The 23,141-nt window shown below is 31.5% G+C and overlaps 1 protein-coding gene across 1 annotated transcript in view; it reads left to right on the top strand.

The window, feature by feature from the left end:
- Window positions 1-23,141, top strand: part of LOC129216418 (uncharacterized) — a 124,612-nt gene that overhangs the window by 58,350 nt on the left and 43,121 nt on the right. The window contains exons 8-9 of the mRNA XM_054850633.1: window positions 13,461-13,636; window positions 21,485-21,618. Of these exons, the coding sequence (XP_054706608.1) occupies window positions 13,461-13,636; window positions 21,485-21,618 (310 nt within the window). The remainder of the gene's footprint in view (window positions 1-13,460; window positions 13,637-21,484; window positions 21,619-23,141) is intronic.

Here is a 23,141-nt window from a genome sequence, read left to right as displayed (position 1 = left end):
TTCTTAATATTTTAGTTGTTTAACAAAGAGGTTGTTCTATTTTTTACATCAAACATAATGTGGCTCGTGAAACAAAAAACGAATAAGCTGAAAAACTAAACATTAAGTAGAGCAATGACTGATGAAAAAGAAAACAATTATATGATTACTAAAAACAATTATATGATATAAAATTACATTACAAAATTCAAGTTGGGGGTTTTTAATTTTTTCTATCTCTCTCTTTACTTATTTATTTGCCGACATTTTGCTTTGACTAACCGAAAACGTGTTGCAGATTTAATGAAATTTTTTTGAGAGTAAAAAACTTTTTGATTCCGACTTTATCATTATTCTAAAGGAACAACATTAACCTTGATGCCTTGTAATAGGTTGAAATTCGGTGTATGTGATTATTTTTTCAAGGAAATATATTTTATAGAAGCGTTGATTTTTTATATTGTTTTCTCCATTTTATTGTTCTAAATTAACAGAATAAGCTTAAACCCGATATTGTATTATGAAAACAACTATGTTGGAAAATTTCTAAAAAAAACAAGCGACCGAAGGTAAATCACTTTCCCATTCAAAAAATTGAGACGTTATCTTCAAAGACTCGTTGGAAAGTTAATTAATTTTCTTACTGTAATTTACATAACAAACTAAAACTATATATTAACATGCTCATAGGTCGTTTAAGTGACTTTGTAAAAATACACAAGAAGTCCCGTCTAGTGTTAAAGGAGCCTACTTTCCCATTTACCAACTTTGACTTGAATTTCAGCCTTTTGAGCAAATTTGAACAAATTTTTATTTCAATTAGATTAGACTGAAAATTATTTCAAGTATTTCTTTTCTTTAAGTCGTTTATTTGAAGTATATTCAGAAAACTATTTAAGACGAGAGCAAAGTAACTGATATTAGAATCGTATAAAACAAATGCTTTCAAACTTGCGGAACATTATTAGTTACATTTTATTAAGTTACAACCGGTTTTCTAATTAATGTTTGTAGTAAATGTCATTGAAATTAGAAACTAAACTGAACAACAAAGTACTAACACTTAAATATAACTAATTTTTAGGATACTCGTCATAGTGTAGTTGAACTGTACAAGTACTAGGTTCCTAAAAGGCAAATAGTTTACTTTAGTACCGTTATAACAATGTAGTTCTCCACAGATGTATTCTTGTCATCTTCTTCTCAAAGTAAAGCGTGCAGTTTTCAAAATTATAGTAATTTCAAAGCTATTTAGAAATTACACAAAAGAAGCTCATTGAATGTTCTCCTTAAAATCAAAAAAAATCTGCAAAGGCACTATTACAGGCGCTATTAAAGATCCTAGGTGATATTTCCTACTCACACATTCCAAGTTATGGTCTTTTAACTATAACATTTGTTTGAATCTAATTCAAGTTTTGTCTCAGGAATTATTAGTTGAAATTCCCGTACATTTACTCAAAATAACTATTGTTTTTTGAACTGTAAAAAAAAAATGATGAAACCCAAGTTGTTCCATAGAAAAACAGTTGTTCTTCAAAATACCCAAATAAATAATATTGATTTGTACATATTTCACGTATAAATTTCTCTCCCATAGTGATTCTTCAAAACAACTCCACGTTTCAGCTGTGCCGTTTTATACGTCTTAAATTTCCCCATAGGTGCTTTATTAATGTGGGAGACTTTGTTTTTAATTTTAATGTAGCCTTTAGTCTTATTTAATGTACTGCTTTGTTTAAAAATTTTGATAATAAGTTCTATACATTTCAGCAATACTGATATTGGTAACGTTTGACGAGCGAAAAAGCTCTTTATTTTTAACAAATTTGGAGAAAAGTTTTTAAAATGACCCAAGTGTTCTTTGTTGTACTGATTCTCCTAAACATTCTAAATACTTTGATTTGGAGGACTGGAGTCAAAGAAATTAAAGGGCATCATAAAATGGACAGTATGAAGAGAAAAAAATGAATTTAAATCAAGATTGCTGACATGTTTGCCTAGATAAGGTGTTTGTGCTCATATATATGTTTCATTAGAATTTTTACTCTTGTATGTGCTTCTGCAAGCTTTCGTGATTTAAAACGAGTACAAATTCTTCTCAGCAGAAATTTATCTCTTCACGATGATACAATCAAATTCCCAAAATCACAGCTTCTAAATGATTTCTGTGATACGATACATTAATAATTTGAGTTTTATAAGTTTTGTAATAACTTATTTGTTACATTTACTTGAAAGTGGACTAAGAAACAATGTATACCTCATACCTTCATCTTGTCTTTGTTACACAAAATCGAAAGTACCCCCAAATAGTAAAACTAACACAAAACTTCTGTTACAAAAGACAGAACCTTTCTTTGTTTCTCCTTTGCTTTAAATAATGCGCGTAGTTCCATTTTTAAAGCATCGTACGTTATATTTAGTGCTTTGCGGGGCATAAAACATTTTTTAATTATTTTCTAGATGAAACCGCTTACTGTGTTTAATAAGTATGTATTCTTTTCATGCAGAATTTTCCGTTATTCATTTATAAGAGAACGGGGCTCTTTTCATTATTCTTTTATCTGCCCATCTTATTATTTTTTCTTTTTTTCAAAGGCGTCGTTGAATTTTTTATAACGATTTGCGTGCAAGTGACTTTAGAGGTGACAGTTACAGTGATACTGCATTGTTCTTTAACAAAGATATGGGAAAAAAACGACTTTCAAAAAAGAATTAAATATAGCTTAATTTATTTTGTAATGTAAAAAGGAAATATATTTGAATTTACGTTTAATGAAGTTTCGTATTTTTATTCCTGCTCTTAATTGTAATTCCAGCATGTCTTTATGAAACTATGCGAACAATAGCTGTCTTGTGTTCACATGCTTAAGTCATTATAACATTTTTTTTTTCTTCTTCTTGTTGATAAAAAAAAAACATAAGGAATAGAAAAGGACGAAAAATTCCTTCGGGCTTTTTCTGTTATACATAGTAAGAGCAAAGACTCAAGATTAATCCCTTGATTGGATGGGAAAAAAAAGTGGTTTGCGATTCATATTAAACCTACTTTTCATTTTCGAGGCTTGAAAAATCGCTGCTTCACACAACTGAAAAATTGAATGCGATAGATGTTACCAGTAAACACATTTATATTTTGCTTTATTGAGAGCTCTCCTATTTGTTTTTGTTTTTTTACGAAAGCATATCTTATATTAACATGACATTTCTTTTACTTAAAGGGACTATTTGATCAAAAAAACCCTTAAATTTCATTTGATATAATGATATAAAATTTCATTTGATATAATGATATAAATTCTTACTAGTAATTATTTTGGCGCTTGGTGCAGTGTAATGCTATTTAAGTCAATATTTCGTTTTAGTTCCCTTTCCTATTATTACTGATATTTTTACTTGTCATTACATTTTTTAAATAAAGTATTACCAAAATGTTTAATCGATACCTCTAATAAATGTTTTTTTCTTCAAATGTTACATAGAGAGCGGTAAAAAAAACTGTTACATATCAAGTGCAAATACGAAAGCAAGAACAAAACCAAATGAAACTTTCATTTACACTTTTAAACAATAATGCTTACCATTTATAATTAATACTCTGAATCACTTCGTTTGTGAAACTGACATCCTTCAAATACCGACAGTCATATACTTTGCACTCATGGCATTAGCTCTGAAGATATACATTACTTTTCCGTTAAATTCTAATAATTGTTTCGCGATTTCTGAACGTATGGCAATTTTTAGATTTTGTGATTCTCTCGCCTTACGTCGGTGTACTTTATCTTTTAATTATATCAAGAGAAAGAAACTACATGGAGCAAGATTAGTGTAACGGAGTGGTCACGAAATGTTTTTTCTTAAGATCATCTTTATTGAGCAGATATTACTTTACTTTTCTATTCTCCTCTGCAAAAATAGATGAGTCAAAATCAGCAAGAGCATCCCATAGAGCACATGCTGGCTGTGGAGAGGTCACTCATTGGCCTGTCGAGGATCGTTTTCGGTCGGAAACGAACTGGACATTTTGATTGTTTACGCAGCCTGACAAACAAACGTCTGTTTCGTCGATTGACAGTAATGTGATAAAATTACAAGAATACATTAAATAAAGTTCAATTCCATGCGATTGTTACGAGTACGTTACAGGTTTTGAGAAAATACAGAATATTTATTCACAAATATGTCGTTAATAATTGCTAAAATAGAAGGGGCGACTGGTGGCCCAGTGGCTCATTTGTAGCGCGTTGCGCTCGCAGGCCTCGAGTTCTATCCCCGGGTCGAGAATGGTCGACTCTGCCGTTCATGCTTTCGGTGTGTCGATAAAATGAGTACCAAGCGTGTTTGGGAACTAAACCCAGGGGTTTCCGTGTTAGGCTGACTATCTAACCGGAACATCTGCCTAGCACTCCAGAGTAGGTAGTTACGAAAAAATCGATTTCTTTATTTTGGAATCGCGTTACTTTTCAAAAGTTGTAGTTTGGTATCCTCAATTAGAGAAAAATAATAAAATAAAAACTTAAGTTGACATCTTCAGTTCGGGCATAAGGCTGAAAGTTTGAAAAAAATATGCTAAAAATTGAAACTTTCAAAAAATAAAAAAGTTAGGTTATTCTTTTTTTCACAACGCAACAACCATGAATTATCAGTATATAGCGTAATTGAACCTAAAAATTATTTTATGACTTTTACATAAAGAGTTCGCGAAAGATCTTGTGTAAAAGCTATAAAATATATTTTTAGGTTCAAACTACGGTATATTCTGACAATTTATTGTTGTTGCGTTATAAAAAAATTTTTAAAAAATAATTTTTTATTTGTTTGAAACATTCAATTTTTAGCATATTTTTTCAAACTTCCAGCCTTATGCGCGAACTGAAGATGTCAACTTAGAATTTTTTTTTTATTATTTTTTCCCAATGGAGGATAAAAAAACTAAAACGTTTGAGAGGCAACGTGATTCCGAAATAAAGAAATCCATTTTTTCCAATCACCCTACTCCAGAGCCCTTGGTCAGGAAGATTGAGATGGGCACAGTAGGCCTTAGGCCAAAAAGGCTGTCGTGTTATGGGTTTGGGTTTAAAATATCCATTACGATTTGACAAAAATCATTTACCATAAACATAACTTTTAATATGTATTTGCGTCCAGAAACGCAAAAACACTACGTCAAAATTACAGCATATTCGCCATAACATAACTGAAACAAGCTCTCCTGCACACACGGCTGGCAGTCAAAATTTGACTAACTTACTTCGGAGTGGCTTCTCCTTCTCGCAAAAAAACATTGTAGCATTTTCTACTCAGGAACAATATATAGTATTTTCCATTCAAGAATATTTTAATACATTCTAGAGAATGCAGGGTTTGTCCATTTATTATTAAGGCATGTCCATGAAACTAGGGACATCACAGTAAAAAAAAAAAAAAAAAAAAAACTTCATTGTATCAGTATTTTTTTCTTTCATATGAGGTAAAAAATACTTTATGTTTATAAAACAATGCGTAAAAAGTTATAAGCACATTTTTTTGTAAGATTTATAGGCAATCTTTGACAACACTACTCAGTGCCCATGTGCCGTTGCATTGCTTTTTTTTCACTTAGAAAATAAATTGCTATGTCTACAATCTTATTTTTTTTATTAAAATGTGGTTTATCTAAGAGGAGATTAGATCAACAAAGAAACTTTAAACTGTTGTAATTGTTTTGTAGCATCAATTGTATGAAAGTTTGCATTGCTCAAACAAAATCAAACCCACGTTTATAAAAAGCCATATTCTCTTCATTTATGATGATATCTTTAATCTTAATCCCTCAAATATTTAGAAATATTTGAATTTAATTATTTAAAACTTTTTAAAAATATGTAACATCAGTTACAGTAACATCAGTCACATTTCTCTTTTCGTTAAAAAACCTCAAAACAAATGCACAAATAGCACTGACTGCTGCAAAAAGGTAAAAAAAGAGGCGATATAAATTAAGAAATAAAGGAAAACATGAAAATTACAAAAAGTGAAACAAAGTAGAAGCTGAGAGGAGCGGATGATTAAAAATAAATAAAATATTTTGAAAAAACCTATTTCAATTATCAAAGTTAGTTTATAACAAAATTTAAAAAAAAGGTGAAGAAACAGAACAAGTATGTGGGACAAATTTGAAATATTGAAGTCCCATGTATAAATTAGCATCTGCATTGCCCCTCTTTAAAGTAAGGAAACCTTTGTTAAAATCTGTTAGTCATTCAAAGCGCTCTTTGTTATATTTTCAGAAAAGAAACCTGCTGTTGTAAAAAATTTTCTGGCATGAAATTTGATAAACAAATACTCCTATTTCTTCATGTATTACATTTGAATAAAAATTATTCATCATCGTTACAGAAATTTTTCTAAATGTCACAGTTTTATGCAAATTTCAGAGCTATCACCATCCGACTTGCACACACACAGTCATATTATGTTAAGTTATATTTGAGTAATACTTTTTTTTTTAATTCAGAAGCTGATGTATTAGGTGTTTAGCAACACCCCTTTTTTTCCAGTAAAGGAGGGAATCACTTCCAGCAGAACATTTTCCAAAATTGTTGACTGCAACGGGAGAACGGTTTCTTGAAGAATATGACAAAGAATTGTATCACGAGAAGTTAGATGCATTGAAATTAAAAACTAGGAGTATTTAGTAACTGTCAAGATTCAAGCAGTAAAACATTGGAAATAGCCTGCCAATGTGGATGAAATTTATTATTCACATGAGAAAGGAATAAAATATTTAGCGCACTAGATGTAGTAAAGGCAAGAGGACTTTTTATATAATGAAATACATCATAAATATAACTTTTAAAACTTTATAAATGAACTTTTCTAGTATTTTAAATACAATTTTTACAATTTTAAATGCTAATTTTAATTTTAAGGAGAGATAATTTATTATTACAGTAATTTATTGTAAATGTAACATCAGTCACAAAATCATTGTATCATCAGTCACGGGTGCTAAATAATTTTTACACTTTTAGTTTTCAAGTTATTTCAATAAAACAGAGTGTTTTCATCAAGCCTAAAATCTTTATTTTGAGGGGAAGAATTTTGTTTAGATTTTACGTTATTAGTTTGAAGCGAATTTCAAATTATATATTAGTTAATTTTCTCAGTATCTCTTCTGCGTATAATCAGTCTTTTTTTTTTATTCCCCTTAACTTCATACAAATTTTTTTCCTCAAGTCTGAAAACAAGTATGGGGGCCGTGATTTACCATATCATGATATTTTAGATCAATTTCAGGAGAAACAAAATTTAATTTCAAGACAGTGCTGAATTTACAAATTAAAAATAGAGTCGTATTGTAACGTCCGTCACCATGGACAGACCCATTAGCATTAAAATACTATTTGCATGATCATGTCCGAAATGTCGCCAAGCTTGGCGCTATTTAGCGATTTCTCAGCAACTTTGGCTTTAAAAAAGTCGCCAAACGTGATGCAAATTTGGCGATACCTCTTAAAATTTCATATTCGCTATGTGAAATGATGATACCAGGCAAAATGAACATACAGGTAAAATTTCTAGAACTAAGGTATTTTTGATCAAAAATTAATGGAATAAACGCCATATTTAGCATAATAACAACAAATTATGCACACAAAACATGAAAATAAAAACTATTTACGAAATTTGTAACAATATCAATTAAAATAGTAAACTGCACACTACTCAAGACCACAACAATGATCAACGCAACACTGTTATTGACAGATAAATTGTGGTGACAAATGTGGGAATTATTTCTGCCACATCAACTTGTACAATTCCACATCCTTTACAAAAAAGAAAAAAAAAAGAAGTCACATAGAATCAAATTGCTGTCATTAACATGTCACTTGTTTTTAAAGCTGGGGAAAAAAGTTCCTTTGCAACTAACTAGACAAAAACTGGAAGGTAATATAATTGTAGTAATTGCCATTCATTATTTTTTTAAAGTATGAATTAGTCTTTTGATTTTGTGTTCGTTATATAAAAAGTAAGGGAAAGTATCTAAATGAAAACTAAAATAGGTTGGTTGTTTTTTTTTTTTTTTTTTTCTTGTGGAAAGTTTACTTGAATACCTCGTAATAGAAAAAATGCCCCCACCTACAGTTTTGCATCATTTAAAGTATGAAAACAGTTTCCTGCAATAAAAGTTGCTGTAAAATGTAAAGTTAATGAACCAAGAGTTGTTGCCATTAATTACTTTCTTGTAAGGTAAAACAAGTTTTCAAGTGTTTGGTTCGTGGTGAATATATGAAGAGTCAGTGAAAATTTCATTTGTGTTAAAAATTTGATATTTAAAAAGAGTTTCATTGTTATAATTACTAACTAGTACTTGGCGTTTGGACAGTTAATTATATTTAAGATCTTCCAATACAAAGAAAACATTTATGCTATTTTAAATAGATTTTCAATGTGAAACATCATCTACCGTTATAATTGCCATTATTTTCTTCTTTTTTTCTCCAAACGATAAACATAGACTGAGATAACATGTCACTTTTTTTTTTCTTTTTCGTTTTACTTTTTTTTTTTCCTGAGCAAAAAAAAAAAAAAGAACCAAGTGGGGGAAAACAGTGAGTATCAGGTGTAAGTGTACATACACAGTCAACTCTCTATAACTCGACTGGCTATAGCCGTTGAATTAATGACAGTTCTCTCTAGTAAAATCTTACATCCTTTTGAAGACTTTTAGACACAATGAAAACTTCTAGAAAAATATTTGAGGTCATTTAAAAGGATAATCGACAGATAAGTTTTCGAGTAATCGGGATTTAACTGCATATATTTACTGAAGTAAATGTATGAAAAATAAATAAACTATTGCTGTTATGTTTTGAAAACTATGTTGTATTTCACTGATATACCAGCAAGCTATTTCAACAGTAAAAACCATTAACTCATATGACATATACCACTGTGACTCTAATATTTCGATTTTGTCCCCGATTTTTTTTATCCGCTCCGAAATAATTTAATAAACTACACTGACATAATTAGTCTGGATTTCATGCTATTACGCTTTAGCGGGTTTAGCAGTAAATAGTATAAATAGCCCTGTGCCTGATTTTTACTAGATGACAAAAACAGATTGTAGAAATGTGAAAGAAATGTGAAAACAAAGCATTAGCATAAAAACTTTGTATTCTTTCTCCTTCATCAAGACTTCTAATAAAGAAGCAAATGTAACAAAGAAGTTGAAATGCGCTCTTCTGATTACGTTTCAGTTTCATTTCATACTAATGAAACTGATGCTTTGGACAAGCGGAGAAACGAAATAGAAAATTAAATGTGTCAGTAGAAAAATATGTTAATTAAGTCATGTATAAAGCTGGAGAATTTCGTTTTAATTAACTCCATGTATATTTTCTTTATACTTAAGACTATACAATTTGTGTGCATTTGCATTTATTATTTTCTTTCTTGTGTGTATTATTCTTTTAAGTTTGATGTTTTTTGACAGTGTTTTATTCATGCTTAACGCCTCTGTGTCGATAATGTTTCTAATCAGCATTTCATTTATGTAATCAGCACATGTGTTAAATTGAAAATAATAAGAACTCATAAAAAATAAGTTTTCAAAATATCCGTGCTGAGTTATTCAAATGGAATAATATACTCTTGAGGCAGTGAGAAGCAAAGGGATGTAAGTGGACATTTTCAAGTTTTGAGTAAAACGCGTTTGTGATTTCGGCCTTAGATAGCCTTTCATTAAAAACTTTCTCTAAAGCATGTGTATAGCAGTGCCTAGCAGGGCTACTAGTATTGTCTATTGCCCCAAAACAGAGGATTGGTTCACCTACCGATTGTGCTGATTTTCTTCAAATTTTTAATTTTGGTACTTTCATCATTTTGCTTCTCATTGCATAAATTGTGTCAGAGAAATAGAAAAATAAAATCTAGCTATTGTAGAAAAAAAAATGCCCTCTTCAATTTATTGTGCATTAGTGCAGCACACGTAAGTGGAAACAATCTGATGAAGATCCGTGATTCTCAAAGGTAACTCTTTGGGCTTGTGAAAATCTGCTGGGGAAAAACGCTTAGCTATTAAAAAAGAGTAAACATTTAACATTTATTGTCACTCCTATAGGGCAAATTTCACATAAATGCTTTCATAATTTAAATTTGCCTCTTAGTGCTTATTAACAAATTTAAACTTTTGACTTCATTGATAAAAATGAAAAGTTTCTGAGGATGTTTAAACTTCATGTTTGGATACAACATTAAAAGTCGTTTTTCGAAGGGGGGAGGGCGAGACTTCCAAGCCCTGTGTGGCGTCCGAACTTGGAACGGTAGGTTGATAGTCTTCGAATTTGCGGGTAACGAAACTGTTGCCAGTAAACATTGCACTAAATTTTCCTTCTGGTATTTAGAATTTTCATATACGAAAAAGAGTTTTTTAGTTTAACTATAGTGGGGGCAAACCTAACTTCGCAGCGCCATAATGCTGTCATTAAGATGTGCGTAGCCTTTATAATGCTGACAGGTTACCTTTGCTGCAACTATAGATTATTTTGTAGATGATTTACGACTGTATTTAAAGAAGCTGGAGTCAAATGCAAAATAGAAATAATTACAATAAAGGACAAATACAAAAAGGAAATAGTTAGTGAAAGAGTTTATTTTAATTGCTGTACGTAATAATACTTTAACTGAATTTAACTCTTGAAAAACTGAAAACTGCCTGGAAAGACTGAAGGGATCAGTGTGGCCCCTGCCGATTTCTAAGTGACTTTTTAAAATTCTTTCTGAGTGAGTTCACATGTCCATTGTATCTTCTATTACTACAAAATAAAAACTGATTGCATTATAATTTTCAGTGATGCTACCGCTACACGCCAAAATGTTGAGTTAGTTTCTCGATCGAAGAGAAATATCTTCCGTCTTGCTGCTGAATGTGGGTGGTGTTTATAATGTTTAGGATTTAAAACGGCTGCCATAAGAGGATGGTTAAGGTGAAATCATATCTAAGACACAAAGGTGCCCATCCCCTCTTCTAAGAACAAGAACATCCCCCCCTCAATACCACGAACTCCCCCTAAATCAGGAGTCTCCCAAAAGAAGAGAAAATTAACCACTTAAAACACCCCTTCCCTAAAAATTTTAGCTGTGTATTTTAATGCAATGAACAGTTATTGGGGTAGGCTGTAAGGTAAAGGATATATTTGTGTTATTAATTAAAGGGTACCTCAGCGACCACTGTGCATTCTTCCTTCTTTCTGGGTATAAGGTTGACTATTTACACTACAGTGTGTTCCAAAAATAACAATTAATTTCCATGAAAACACTAATGTATTGATTTCTTCCATAAGTGTTTGAGGAAATACTTTCCTTAGAAGAAAGAATAGCCATAGTTTCTTTTAAACTGTGTGGTTTAATATATAAATAGATGGGTGAGTTCTACAAGCGAATATATGGAAAATATCCATCAGGAAGGGCTAGTATCAGGCTACTTGTCACTAAATTCACACCAGCCAGTATCGTAAAATGTTGATGGTGATTCAAGACGTTTTCCATCCGCAGTTCAACCGGTTCGTGTGAATTTGTTCAAAAGTAGCATGATTTGCTCCTTGTTGGTGGTTGTTTTCCATAGTTTCGCAAGTACAACTGACATACTTATTTAGGGGGGGGGCGGCAAAGAGGGTAGGTTTTCGAAGAACGCTCGAAAATTTTAGTTTTTGGATTTTAATCGCAACAATTTTGGTTTTATTTCCTTGCAGGGTTTTTGAACTTCAAAATAAAAAGTGATTTTTGTATTATTTCAAACCCAATGTTTATTTATTATTAAACTTAACAAACATGTGAAAAACCTGCTTTGCCCTACCATTGAACCCAAAGCGGGTAAACTTAACTAATTGTGGTTTGGTACATTTAACAATCAAATATGAAGTTATAAATGATTAAAATAATTGACTTGCTACTTGCCATTATATAAAAAAATATATAACAGTTTTACTTATCCAATTTAAAGTCAGTAAATTTGTTTATAAAACATAAAGAATTAACTGAGTCAATTAATAGAGACTAATTAATTGCCCATCCTAAAAAAACACTTTTTAAAGTTATACCTATCCTATTGAAAGAGAAAATTTAAGTCAGCACACGAGTCAAGAAATTTTAAATAAATATATGATTAAATCCTATACCCGCTTTGCCCAAAGGCACGTTTTTTATTTCAATAATTATAACCTTAAATTAATAATTTTAAAAAACGGAATGACCATCGTAGTTTATAGGTGGATAGTGTCAGAATAAATTAATGTTATTGACAATAAAAAAAAAAGCCGGTCTTCAACTAATTACAAGTTACAGTTTTTTTTTTAAATGTATATATTTTTTTAAAGCTTTGTTGTGATATGCCGCCTAACTGTTACTTCGCTGGGACTCATAATAATTCGGGGGTGTTCGGGTAAACACGACATACGCATTTATCGCCGCTAACACACCATGGGGGGGGAGGCAAATGATGGCTTATCCGCTTTGGGCCACCCTCCCCTATATATTTTACCAGACAGCTCCCAGGGAAGTGATGGTTAGTCTTTCTTCTAAAGAAAGTATTTTGTTAAACAACCTCGGAAAAAAATCAATAAATTAGGGTTTTCTTAGGAATGGATAGTTATTTTTGAAACATTCTACTTCGAAGCCGCTTAGGACCGTATTATGAAATGAGTTTTCTTCCATTTATATGAGGAAAAGTCAGAAAGTTCCATTAATTTTCGTTCGTTATAAATCATTTTTTGAACAACAAAATACGAGAGGAACCAAACAGGTCTAGTCTTCTTTATTTCTAGTGTTAATTAATACCAAGTCTTTTGTTGGGGTACGCATAGTATAAATATGAACAAAAAAGGATACGAGGATTAAAAATGGTTGAGAAACCTTGATGTAGACACAACATGACTTCCTTGTTAACTTCCGTATGGAAAAATTCACGAACAGAATCCTTCTTTCATTTTTAAGTTATTTAGATTCAACATTATTTTTCTGCGTGTTGCTCAAATGCGAAGCAGATGAAATTGTTTCCCGATTTTTCTTATGGGGGGAATTGTGACGCACTATTACCACGTTATAATTAAAGTTTCAAAATGCCAACGCATCTTTTTGAGAATAAAATTTAACAGTTTGAAATAGAGTCGAATATTTTTTGCTATTAAAAATTAAGTTTTAAAAACTTGTTTTAAAATTGGAAATTATTTCAATTTAAATTTTACTTAAAAAATTAACAATGAAATTTAGAGAAATATTACGATATAACAACGGTATGAATGGATTATCATGTTTCTCATGCTTTATCTCCTTTTGAAGATTCTATCATCTAATGTATATTTAGTATTTTAATGTTATTTGTTTTAATTACGAGTAAATTATTAAAGTAGTATATATATTTTTAAAGAGATAATGCAATAGGAGCAGTAATAACTCTTGAATGTGAATTAAACTGTTTTTCGTTTCAGTTTCAGTTGATTGCAGTGAAAAAATTATGCTCGCCACGGTTAAAACGAACTCCATGTTTAAGGGAAAAGTATATGCTAAAGGAAAGCCATTAACATGTTCGATGGACGTCCGCAATAGTCTTGAGTTCCAGCTTCCAATTCCTTTAACAGGTCCTGATTGTGGAACTACTTCTGAGGTAATGTTATGCTTTTTGGTATTCAGTACATTCTTTAGATAAACTCTGATTTTTATGGTTAAAATAAGTCCTTTGAGTGAATTAATTTAAGCTAATCTCAGGTGAAGGATAAACAAAAAGGTTGTTTAGAACTAAACGAGCTGATTAATCTACTTGACAACACTTACTTTCTAGCACATACGAGGATGCACATTCTTACATGTAAATGTATTCTTCAACATTACAAAAAAATGGCTGAAAACCAAATAATCATTTTTTATACAAAAATGAAACTGTTAACATAAATATGACATAAAACACATTCTTTAACAGTTTTAAGACATGCATTTTAAGTTCAAGCACTTTTTTGCAATATTACGTTATAAAATCGCCCAAAAATTGATGACAAAGAGAGACGGAGTCACGTGAGCTTTCGGATGAAAGGACATCCGACCGAAGTACGATGTCTTTTAATACATTAGCTCCCAGCTCTTTCTTGCGTTGAGAAACGAAGCTCTTTTCAAACTCAAACCACGTGATGAAATTAATTAGCAAATATAACATTGCTTAGTTATCGTTTGCAAAAAAGCACTAAGGTATTTCTTTATTTCCTAAAAATATCGTTGTACCGAAAACATCGACATCAAAGAAACATTCCTTTGCAACATTGACCCAACCCAGCCGGATATTCTTCGTTTATTGAATTCGTTTAAGATTCTACAATAATTTTTGCAAAATGTATTCCGCTATTTTTTTAAAACGTGTTTGATCTCCGAATGATATGCGAAACTACTTTCTAAAAGTAATTTCGTGCATTTTAGACCTGCAATAATAAAAACAAAAAACGTGTTCTTACTTAATGGGCATTGAAAGTGTCAGATGGCGTCTAGACATATACCTCGTGATTGTACAAACTAAGATATTGCAAGAAATATTTGAAGACGCTGCTCTTCGTGTAGCTAACGCACGTGAAATTCTTAATTCGAATGTTGCTTAAGGGCAGGGAAGGATGAAGTATGATGTGAAGTTAACCTCTGTCTATCCTGAAATCATTTGTCTTAGTATAGAAAAAAGCTTTCCTTTAGTTGAAACAGTTAGGATATTTTTATGTCTTCATTTCTTAAAGAAAATGGATTTTCTTTGCTTGAAAAAAAAAAAAAAAAAACGCGTGACGTTATAATTTAGATAGTTCACAAAGGTTGACGTTTGCTGAATTGCTATTAGTTCAGGTGTGATGAGCTTTGCTAATATCGTTATGCTTGCTGAAGTTGAATTTTGATAATGCTTAGATAGCTTTTGTGCTTTGGTTAATTTTTGATAAATACATTACTAGTATGAAAATTATCTATCCGTTGATAAAAAAAAAAGAGATTTTTTTTTTTTTTGGAGTAGTTATAAATTTAAAACATTATTGTTAAATTGCTTTATTTTAAATATTTCTCTCGGGAGCTTAGTGTTTTTATTTTGTGAAAAGTGTTTTTTACCTATTGAGGTAAAAAAGTAATTAGCAGCTGATACAAGTTTTTTAAGTAAGTTAAAGCAGCAAACGTAAAACAAAAATTTTAAGTGCATATTCCAAATAATTTTTATAATGATTGTAGAATTGTACTGAATTCTAATTCTAATTTTTCTTTGCTTTAAAATTTTAATTTTTTCAAAAGTTTCTACGCATCTACTATCATTATTTTAGAAAAATAACGATTGCAAAAATAAAGAAGGTATGAAAAATATTTCAGTTGAAATATGTGAGTTTAAAAAAAAAACTCATATTTAAATAAAATTATTATTAATTCAAAGAAAAAATGTTAAATAACATTAACCATTATACTGTATTTTCCATCTCAAAAAAAAAAAAAAAAAAAAGGCAGTTGCATTATTCTACATAATTTAAGATGAAAGCAAACGATATTCAATTCTTTCTCTTGTAGTTTGAGCCCAATGTAAATTGTTAGTTTTCAATTAGTTAAACCCGCAAAAACTATGTTATTTCCATAACTGAATTATACGAGCAAAAACTATACCCCTACTCAGTTTGAACAATTTTTCTACCAAACTCTTTCAAGATGGTCCCGAACATTTTAAATTCCAAATTTAAAAATTTTGTCCAAAGAATGAAATAATATTTTGTTGGAGCTGAATATTGTAGTTCCGAAAAGGTAAATACATCACAGGAAGAGGAAACAAAACCTTAAAGAACAGTGACTCGTGGATTTATCTTGACTTTCTAAACATTTATATGTAAATAAGACATATAAAGTAAAAGAAAAAGATTCTATGGTAGCGTTGCTAACATTAAAGTTTTAGGTAATGTATTGAATTATTTAAAGAACACCCTTTTTCATGGCATATTTTGCATAAGATGTTTGAATGAAAACTTTTTATATTGAATAAATCGTAGTTTATACATTGTGTAAAAAGGATGGTGAAATATCGAGAGAATTACCGTACAACTATCTAGAAAAAATCATTTATTATTATACGTAATTGAATACTTTGTCAACGACAACAAGCTCTGTTAACAATCTAATAACTGAAACTCACTGGGGTCGTTTCCAAAATTTTAAAAGTATTTTTTTCTGAAAGAGCATGCTTAAAAACATAGAATACGACCAATTTTTAAATAATTCAAGTTTAATATTAAAAAACAAATACTTAAATCGGTGCGCTTTCATCGTTTAAAGCTTCTGCCGATGACATCACAAATGAGGAAATGCCATTCAGTGTTGCCATTCACGGTCCAAAATATTTAATTCGCATCTTTACTCACGTGCATTGGCAACGATATGGTTGATAGCAAGCGTAGAGCGCAATTTTCATTCTCTTCTAGTCCAGTCAATGAGTGCTCAAAACAAGGGTGTAACGTGCATAGAATATGCGATAATTTTTGACTTCAGAATATTGCTAGGGATAGTTTTTAAGTAACCATACTAAACGTCCCCGACCCTGGGGGGTGAGCTAAAGGTAAGAAGACAATCTTGGGTTTTTTTGAGAAATGTCGGAAACAGTGGAAAAAATGCGTTTAAAATAAAAATTCAAGCTAAATAAAGTTACTATGAAACTGTTTCTACACATATTTGTCAAATTCCCAATTATTTTCAGGGTATATGTTATGAAAAATCGATGATTTTCGGAAAAATTCTCCCTTTTTGTCAAACATTTGCTCCTAGTGCCTTCCAGGATCAGTATTCATGAAAATTGTCAATGAGAAAATTTTAGAGCTTTAAATTTCCTTCAATTTGATATGCTACTTCGTTATATTTTATTCAACCAATCAAAAGTTACAGAATTTCGAACACGCATTTTCATGGCAAAAAATGGAACACTTGCCAATTCACAAATTTCAAACTGACTCGAAAGGATCGCGTACTTCCTCTTTCTTCAATGAATTCGACAATCCTGATGGACAATAAAGAAGTATTTGTGGATTACTACAACACAAATGATGTTTAAGGGTTGGGGATGGGGGTCGTAAAATTGTGACTTTGTGACAAGGGAGAGGGAAAGAGTAAGAATGTCATCAAGCGTTTTTAAATACGAATATTATAAAATTAGTTTATGAAAAGTACTTTGTGACAATTGGGGAGGGGGTCAAAAATTTTGAGAAAAAGTGTAACATCATTTATGGACAGTCCCTTACCTAGATTTGCAGAACTACGTATATGCAGTATGAATTAGCTCCATACACATTGCTTCATTTAACGAAAATGAACTGAAGAAGTGGAGAAAGCCAGCACTTCCTCATTAAGAAATTTGTTAGAAGTAATTAATTAGTAAATATACTGAAAGTCCCCGACCCTGGGAGGGGAGGGGAGTTAAAAGTGGGAAAGGGAACCCAAATTTTGTGGTTTTCAATTATATCTCGGAAACGGCAAGAAAAATGTGTTCCGAATAAAAGTAAACGATAACTAAATTTATTGCGAAATTGTTTTCATACATATATGTCACATTTCCAGTGATATTTTAGGTACGCGTTCTTGAAAACCAATACTTTTCGGAAAAAAAATTATCTCCTTTTTGTCGCAGAGCGTCTGTGCAAAGCAGACGTTCAAAGGATCTTGTGCAGCAATCATGTGACCCTGACAGTTTTATGTGTCTTGAAAATCCACCGGCTGAACACTTAAACTGCAGATATAAACCTGATACCAAAGAAATACGAAGCCTATGCCCAATCACAGCGACACCTAGCTGACAAACAATCAAAAACTATGAAGTTCCAGCATATACTTAATTTCGTTGCTCTTATTGAAATGAATATATGACGCTATAGCTGGATAATGAAAATTTTAATAATGGAAATAAGGTAAATGTAGCTGACAGGCAGCACCTCTTTGTAATTATAGTTTTTATTACATTATTACTAATCATATTTTGAAAATGTTTGTATGGAATATGGACTGACAGTAATGAGAAAATGAAAATATCATCTTTAAGGTGACATCTTGGTTATATTGAGAAGCGGAAGGGTGATATCACCAGGAGTGGAAAAGTTGTTCTTAGAAATTAGTAATGCATTGATGCCATGGTCTTCCCCTTCGTCCTGGATAAATATATTGATTCCGTTGCTGCAATTGCTCTTGCAATGCAAGCTTGCGACAGAGTAGTCTAACGATGATTTTCTACAAGTGACCTCCTGGTCACTTGTAGAAAAGAAATCTGTCAAAATCATCTTCAAGATTCCGTCACGAGCAAAATCCGATTCCGAGAGTTTCAGCACGAGTTGGTCATTCCTCCTTTCCTAAACCCCCAATCCGGAACTTCACCATTAAGTTCCTAGCTACAGGTTAACTTGGTGGTACGGCAGAGTTAGAGATCAGTCTTGATGTCTGCAGCTACTTTGATAAATGATCAGTAGCGGAACTCATTGAGGGACTTTTCTGTGGCTAGAGCACCATACCATGAGAGATACATATGACCCTAGCAGCCTCAATGGATTCAGGGGAAGAAGAGCTGTTGATATATACCTTAGATACATGTTGTATGATTTCAGATTTCTGGCAGAATGTTGTGATCAGTTGGGGATTTGGCTAACAAGAGGACAACCAGGAGTACTTCCTCTCAAATGATAGCTACCGAAGAATTTTGCCATCTGATCCATCTTCGCAATATCAACGTCAACATCACCTAAAGCTCGGAGCGTATTTGTCTCGTCTTTCAACAGCTTCATCATTAGCGGATTTGTCAGCTGACTGTTATTATGAAAGTTGGACAGAAACCTTCTTGTTTGACCGTCCTTTCAATTTTCTAACTGACGTTGATGCCCATATGGTTTATACAGTCGTCTCTTTTTGCCTAACAGTTTTGTAGACTGTAGGTATCCTCAGTAACAACAAAATTCAAATTTAATTAAATCAATGTCGTTATCAATTTCCTTAAACAGTATGTATAGTACTAACTTTCTGCACGTCTTTAGTTTACCAATTCATACAGCATATACGTAATTTTGCAAATTTTCGTCCGATTCCTTGGTAAAGGGCTGTCAATAAATAATGTCACACTTTTTTTCAACATTTTTAACCCTCTACCGCCCCTCCGCTTCCTTTTGTCACAAAGTACTTTTCACAAACTATTTTTTATAATATTCGTATTTAAAAACGCTTGATGTCACACTTCTTACTCTTTCCCTCTCCCTTATCACAAAGTCACAATTTTACGACCCCCATCCCCAACCCTTAAGCATCATTTGTGTTGTAGTAATCCACAAATACTTCTTTATTGTCCATCAGGATTGTCGAATTCATTGAAGAAAGAGGAAGTACGCGATCCTTTCGAGTCAGTTTGGAATTTGTGAATTGGCAAGTGTTCCATTTTTTGCCATGAAAATGCGTGTTCGAAATTCTCTAACTTTTGATTGGTTGAATAAAATATAACGAAGTAGCATATCAAATTGAAAGAAATTTAAAGCTCTAAAATTTTCTCATTGACAATTTTCATGAATACTGATCCTGGGAGGCACTAGGAGCAAATGTTTGACAAAAAGAAAGGATTTTTCGGAAAATCATCGATTTTTTATAACATATACCCAGAAAATTATTAGAAATTTGACAAATATGTGTAGAAACAGTTTCATAGTAACTTTATTTAGCTTGAATTTTTATTTTGAACGCATTTTTTCCACCGTTTCCGATATTTTCTCGAAAAACCCGAAATTTTCTTCCCCCCTCCCTCCCACCTTTAGCTCACACCCAGGGTCAGGGACTTTTAGTATATTTACTTACTAACTACCCCTAACAATATTTTAAAGTCAAAAATTATCGCATATTCCATGCACGCTACAATGTGTTCATTGCCTGGACTATTCTTGATTATCATAACGTGGAAATGCTGTAGAAAGATGCGCCATAGTGCATCATTTGTGACGTCATAAAGACCACGCCTTGTTTGAAGAATCGGACATTTAAAAAAATTAATTCAAAAATAACTGTTGGGAAAATAAAAGTTTTTTTCTGAGTCTATGTTTTTTTTTTTTTTTTTACTTATTCCATCAATTTCAGTGACAAAAGGTACTACTTTTGACGGAAGGAAACAACCCCATTTTGACTTTGCTGAACAGATTTGCTGATAACGACTTTCTGCTCATCCTGCTATTTTTACAACAAAACAACAAGTGATCGGAGGAATATATTCAGAATTCAAAGCTTTCCTGAAATAAAAATGCAATTTATATTGTTCTTAGCTGAAAATAGACTGCGTTGAGTTACGTTAAAGATTATAACTCAATACAAAGAATTTTGAGCTGTGCTCATTTTGTTTTTGTTTTTACAACGAAATATATTTTTATTCTTCAAACAAGATTCAAAGCTTTTCTGCAGCCAATATATAGGATAGATTGAACTGTAATTGAAATTGACAGTATTGAGTTATATTGAGGATTATACTACCGTGGGCAAGTAAAGGGGCAGTAACTGCAAATTTTTCATTTTTAATTTTTTACTTGCATTTTTGTCATGCTTCGTCCGTTAGTTTTATTGTAAAAACTTGCTTACTTGGTTTTCACTGAAAAAATGGCGTAAAAACAAAATCGTCTAATTCCAACATTTTCCGATTGTCAGTATTGAATCCGACACACATTTCTTCAAATGATTCGAAAACTCATTCCTGCAGATACTGCCATTTACCTGGCCACGGCAGTATAACTCAATCGATTCGATTTCGAGCTGTACTCACGTTGCTATTTTTACAACGAATCAACAAGAGATTGTAGAAATATATTTTCTCATTCTTCAAACAGGATTCAAAGCTATCGTAAAAGCAAATATTGGATAGATTCCCCTGAGATCGAAATTGACAGTATTGAAAATACTAAGGATTATCTCCCATTAGTCCAATAACAACACTTTGCTCCATATTTTGCTTAAACTTTGTGACTTCATTTCCTACTTTTCCTTTGTTTTCCTCTAATGCTTATTCACTTATGTGTAATAACTAAAATAATTACTGATCTTTTTCATTTAACTGTTATTGTTAGTGAATCGTAATAAAAACCCTGTCGTGTATGATTGTAACAGCTAGTGTTTGATACCTAGCAATTATATTCATAGAGTTGGGTGTGCACGCATATACACGAATACTAAAACAAATGTTCGAGAAAATTTTGAGAAGAACTAATTCCGCAGTATAAAACGTGTTTTTTCAAAGTCCACCAGTTGTATATAGTTAAAAATACTGAACGGAATTATGCAACTGGAATGAAAAATGCAGCCATGCGATAACAATTTTGTTTTCGTTACATGTAATTTAAACACGAACAAAAAAACTTTCCTTACTTGGGATAAAAATTGCTAATGGAATTTTGTAGTTTTATTTTTCTTTCCTAAAAAAAATTACTTAAATAATAAAAAAAAAACCTTTGCTTTGTTTATTTTTCTCCAGGAAGAAGGAAAATTCTCCAATGTTCTTGTCATTCAGAGTAACGATCATGTAGTCACAGCAATGGACAAAGCAATTGGTATTCATTGTTCCTATGATGTTGGAAACAGAACTGAAGAAACTGATGTGAATATTACGTAAGTATCTTTTCCACGTTTAATTAAATTATGACGCATTTTAAAAACATCACTTTTCAAAGTAAAATATAAGATACGTTTATAATGATAGAGGTAAACAGATTGTAGTTTTATCAGATTGTAAGAGATATCATTCTTTTCAATGTTGTTTAAACTTTCAAGTTGTGTTTTACATTATTCCTCTCGTAAAATTTAATCTTTTTTATAAATAATTTTTTATTTTAGATCACTTTTTTTTTTTTCATTTTTCAGACAAAGTCGCAATTTTCCTTCTGATGTTTTAGTAATGCATCGGAATGTAAAACTTTATGCCAGCAAAAAGTCAAATAACTTTCGTCTGAAGAGGCGCTATTGGTTTCAGCTTTGACCACAACCAATTTTCATCTTTCTCTCTGCTGTCGTTTCTCAGGTAGAACACTGAGGAGCGGATTTTAGAGGGGGCAGGCTCCCCGCCCCCAAAAGGATGAATAATTTAACTACTTTATTTGTTATTAATTAATTGACTTCTTTTTAGCATTTTTTAAATTAGCTAAAAGAACACAAAACGCAAAGCATATTTTGAATAAAAACATTTTTGTTTGCTAAAGAAGTACTACTGGAGTCAGAGGTCAGAGTGGTAGAATATATCACTGGTTTTGAATTCAACGGAATTTAATATATCAGTTAGTCCTTTAGTTCTTCTTTGATAGAACCAATAATTAACATTAATTAAGAAATGTATAGGCGTGTCTAAAAGAGCCATTTCGAACCAGGAAACTATTTTCAAAAGAATAAATTCCTTTCTCAACTTTAAAAAAATGCAAAATAAAAGAAATCATGTGGTAGTTTCTTGGTAAAACCATGATAATAATGAAAACGACATTTGGTATCAATATGTTATCACAACTGTATTATGGCTTTAAAAACAAATCAGCAACTGCTTTGAAACTCACACAGAAATAGTTTCTGAATTCTTCAATAAAACTTAAATGTTATGAAGCTGTAATTTTCTTAACCATATAATATTTTGTAGGTATAAAATAAATTAATTTATAAAAACTTAAATGAGGTATGGATTTTTTAAAGAATCTCGTTGACATTATGTTGGATTTAGTGTATTATTGACTCGAAACATTACAGATATTTTACGTCCACATTGAAAGTATATTAGTGCAAAATATTTATGCATTTAAGTAAAATACTTGGCCTAAAAGGATCTTTGAGGAAAAAAATCATGAAACCTTTGTGATAAAACAGTGTACGGGGGGGCGGGGGTATTCAATTTCCCGGGTCCCCTACAAAAGATTTTTCTGCGTCCGTCCCTGAGAACACGCAACACATAAACTTTTCATAAACGTCTTAAAATGGTTGTCATAGCGTCAGTAACCATTTTATAACGTTTATTAAACGAAATGTTCTATCTGGGTTTGTTTTTCTTTATCTGTATATGTTTCATATTCTTTTCATCGCTGTTCATCCGTCTTTCTCGGAGTCTTCCTCTTTTTCTACTGTTTAACAATTTACCCGTTGACATATTTTTGACC

This window comes from Uloborus diversus, chromosome 2, assembly GCF_026930045.1.
Source record: "Uloborus diversus isolate 005 chromosome 2, Udiv.v.3.1, whole genome shotgun sequence".
NCBI lineage: Eukaryota > Metazoa > Arthropoda > Arachnida > Araneae > Uloboridae > Uloborus > Uloborus diversus.
Note: the sequence above shows the minus strand (reverse complement) of the source record. Positions and strands in the feature narration are given on the sequence as shown.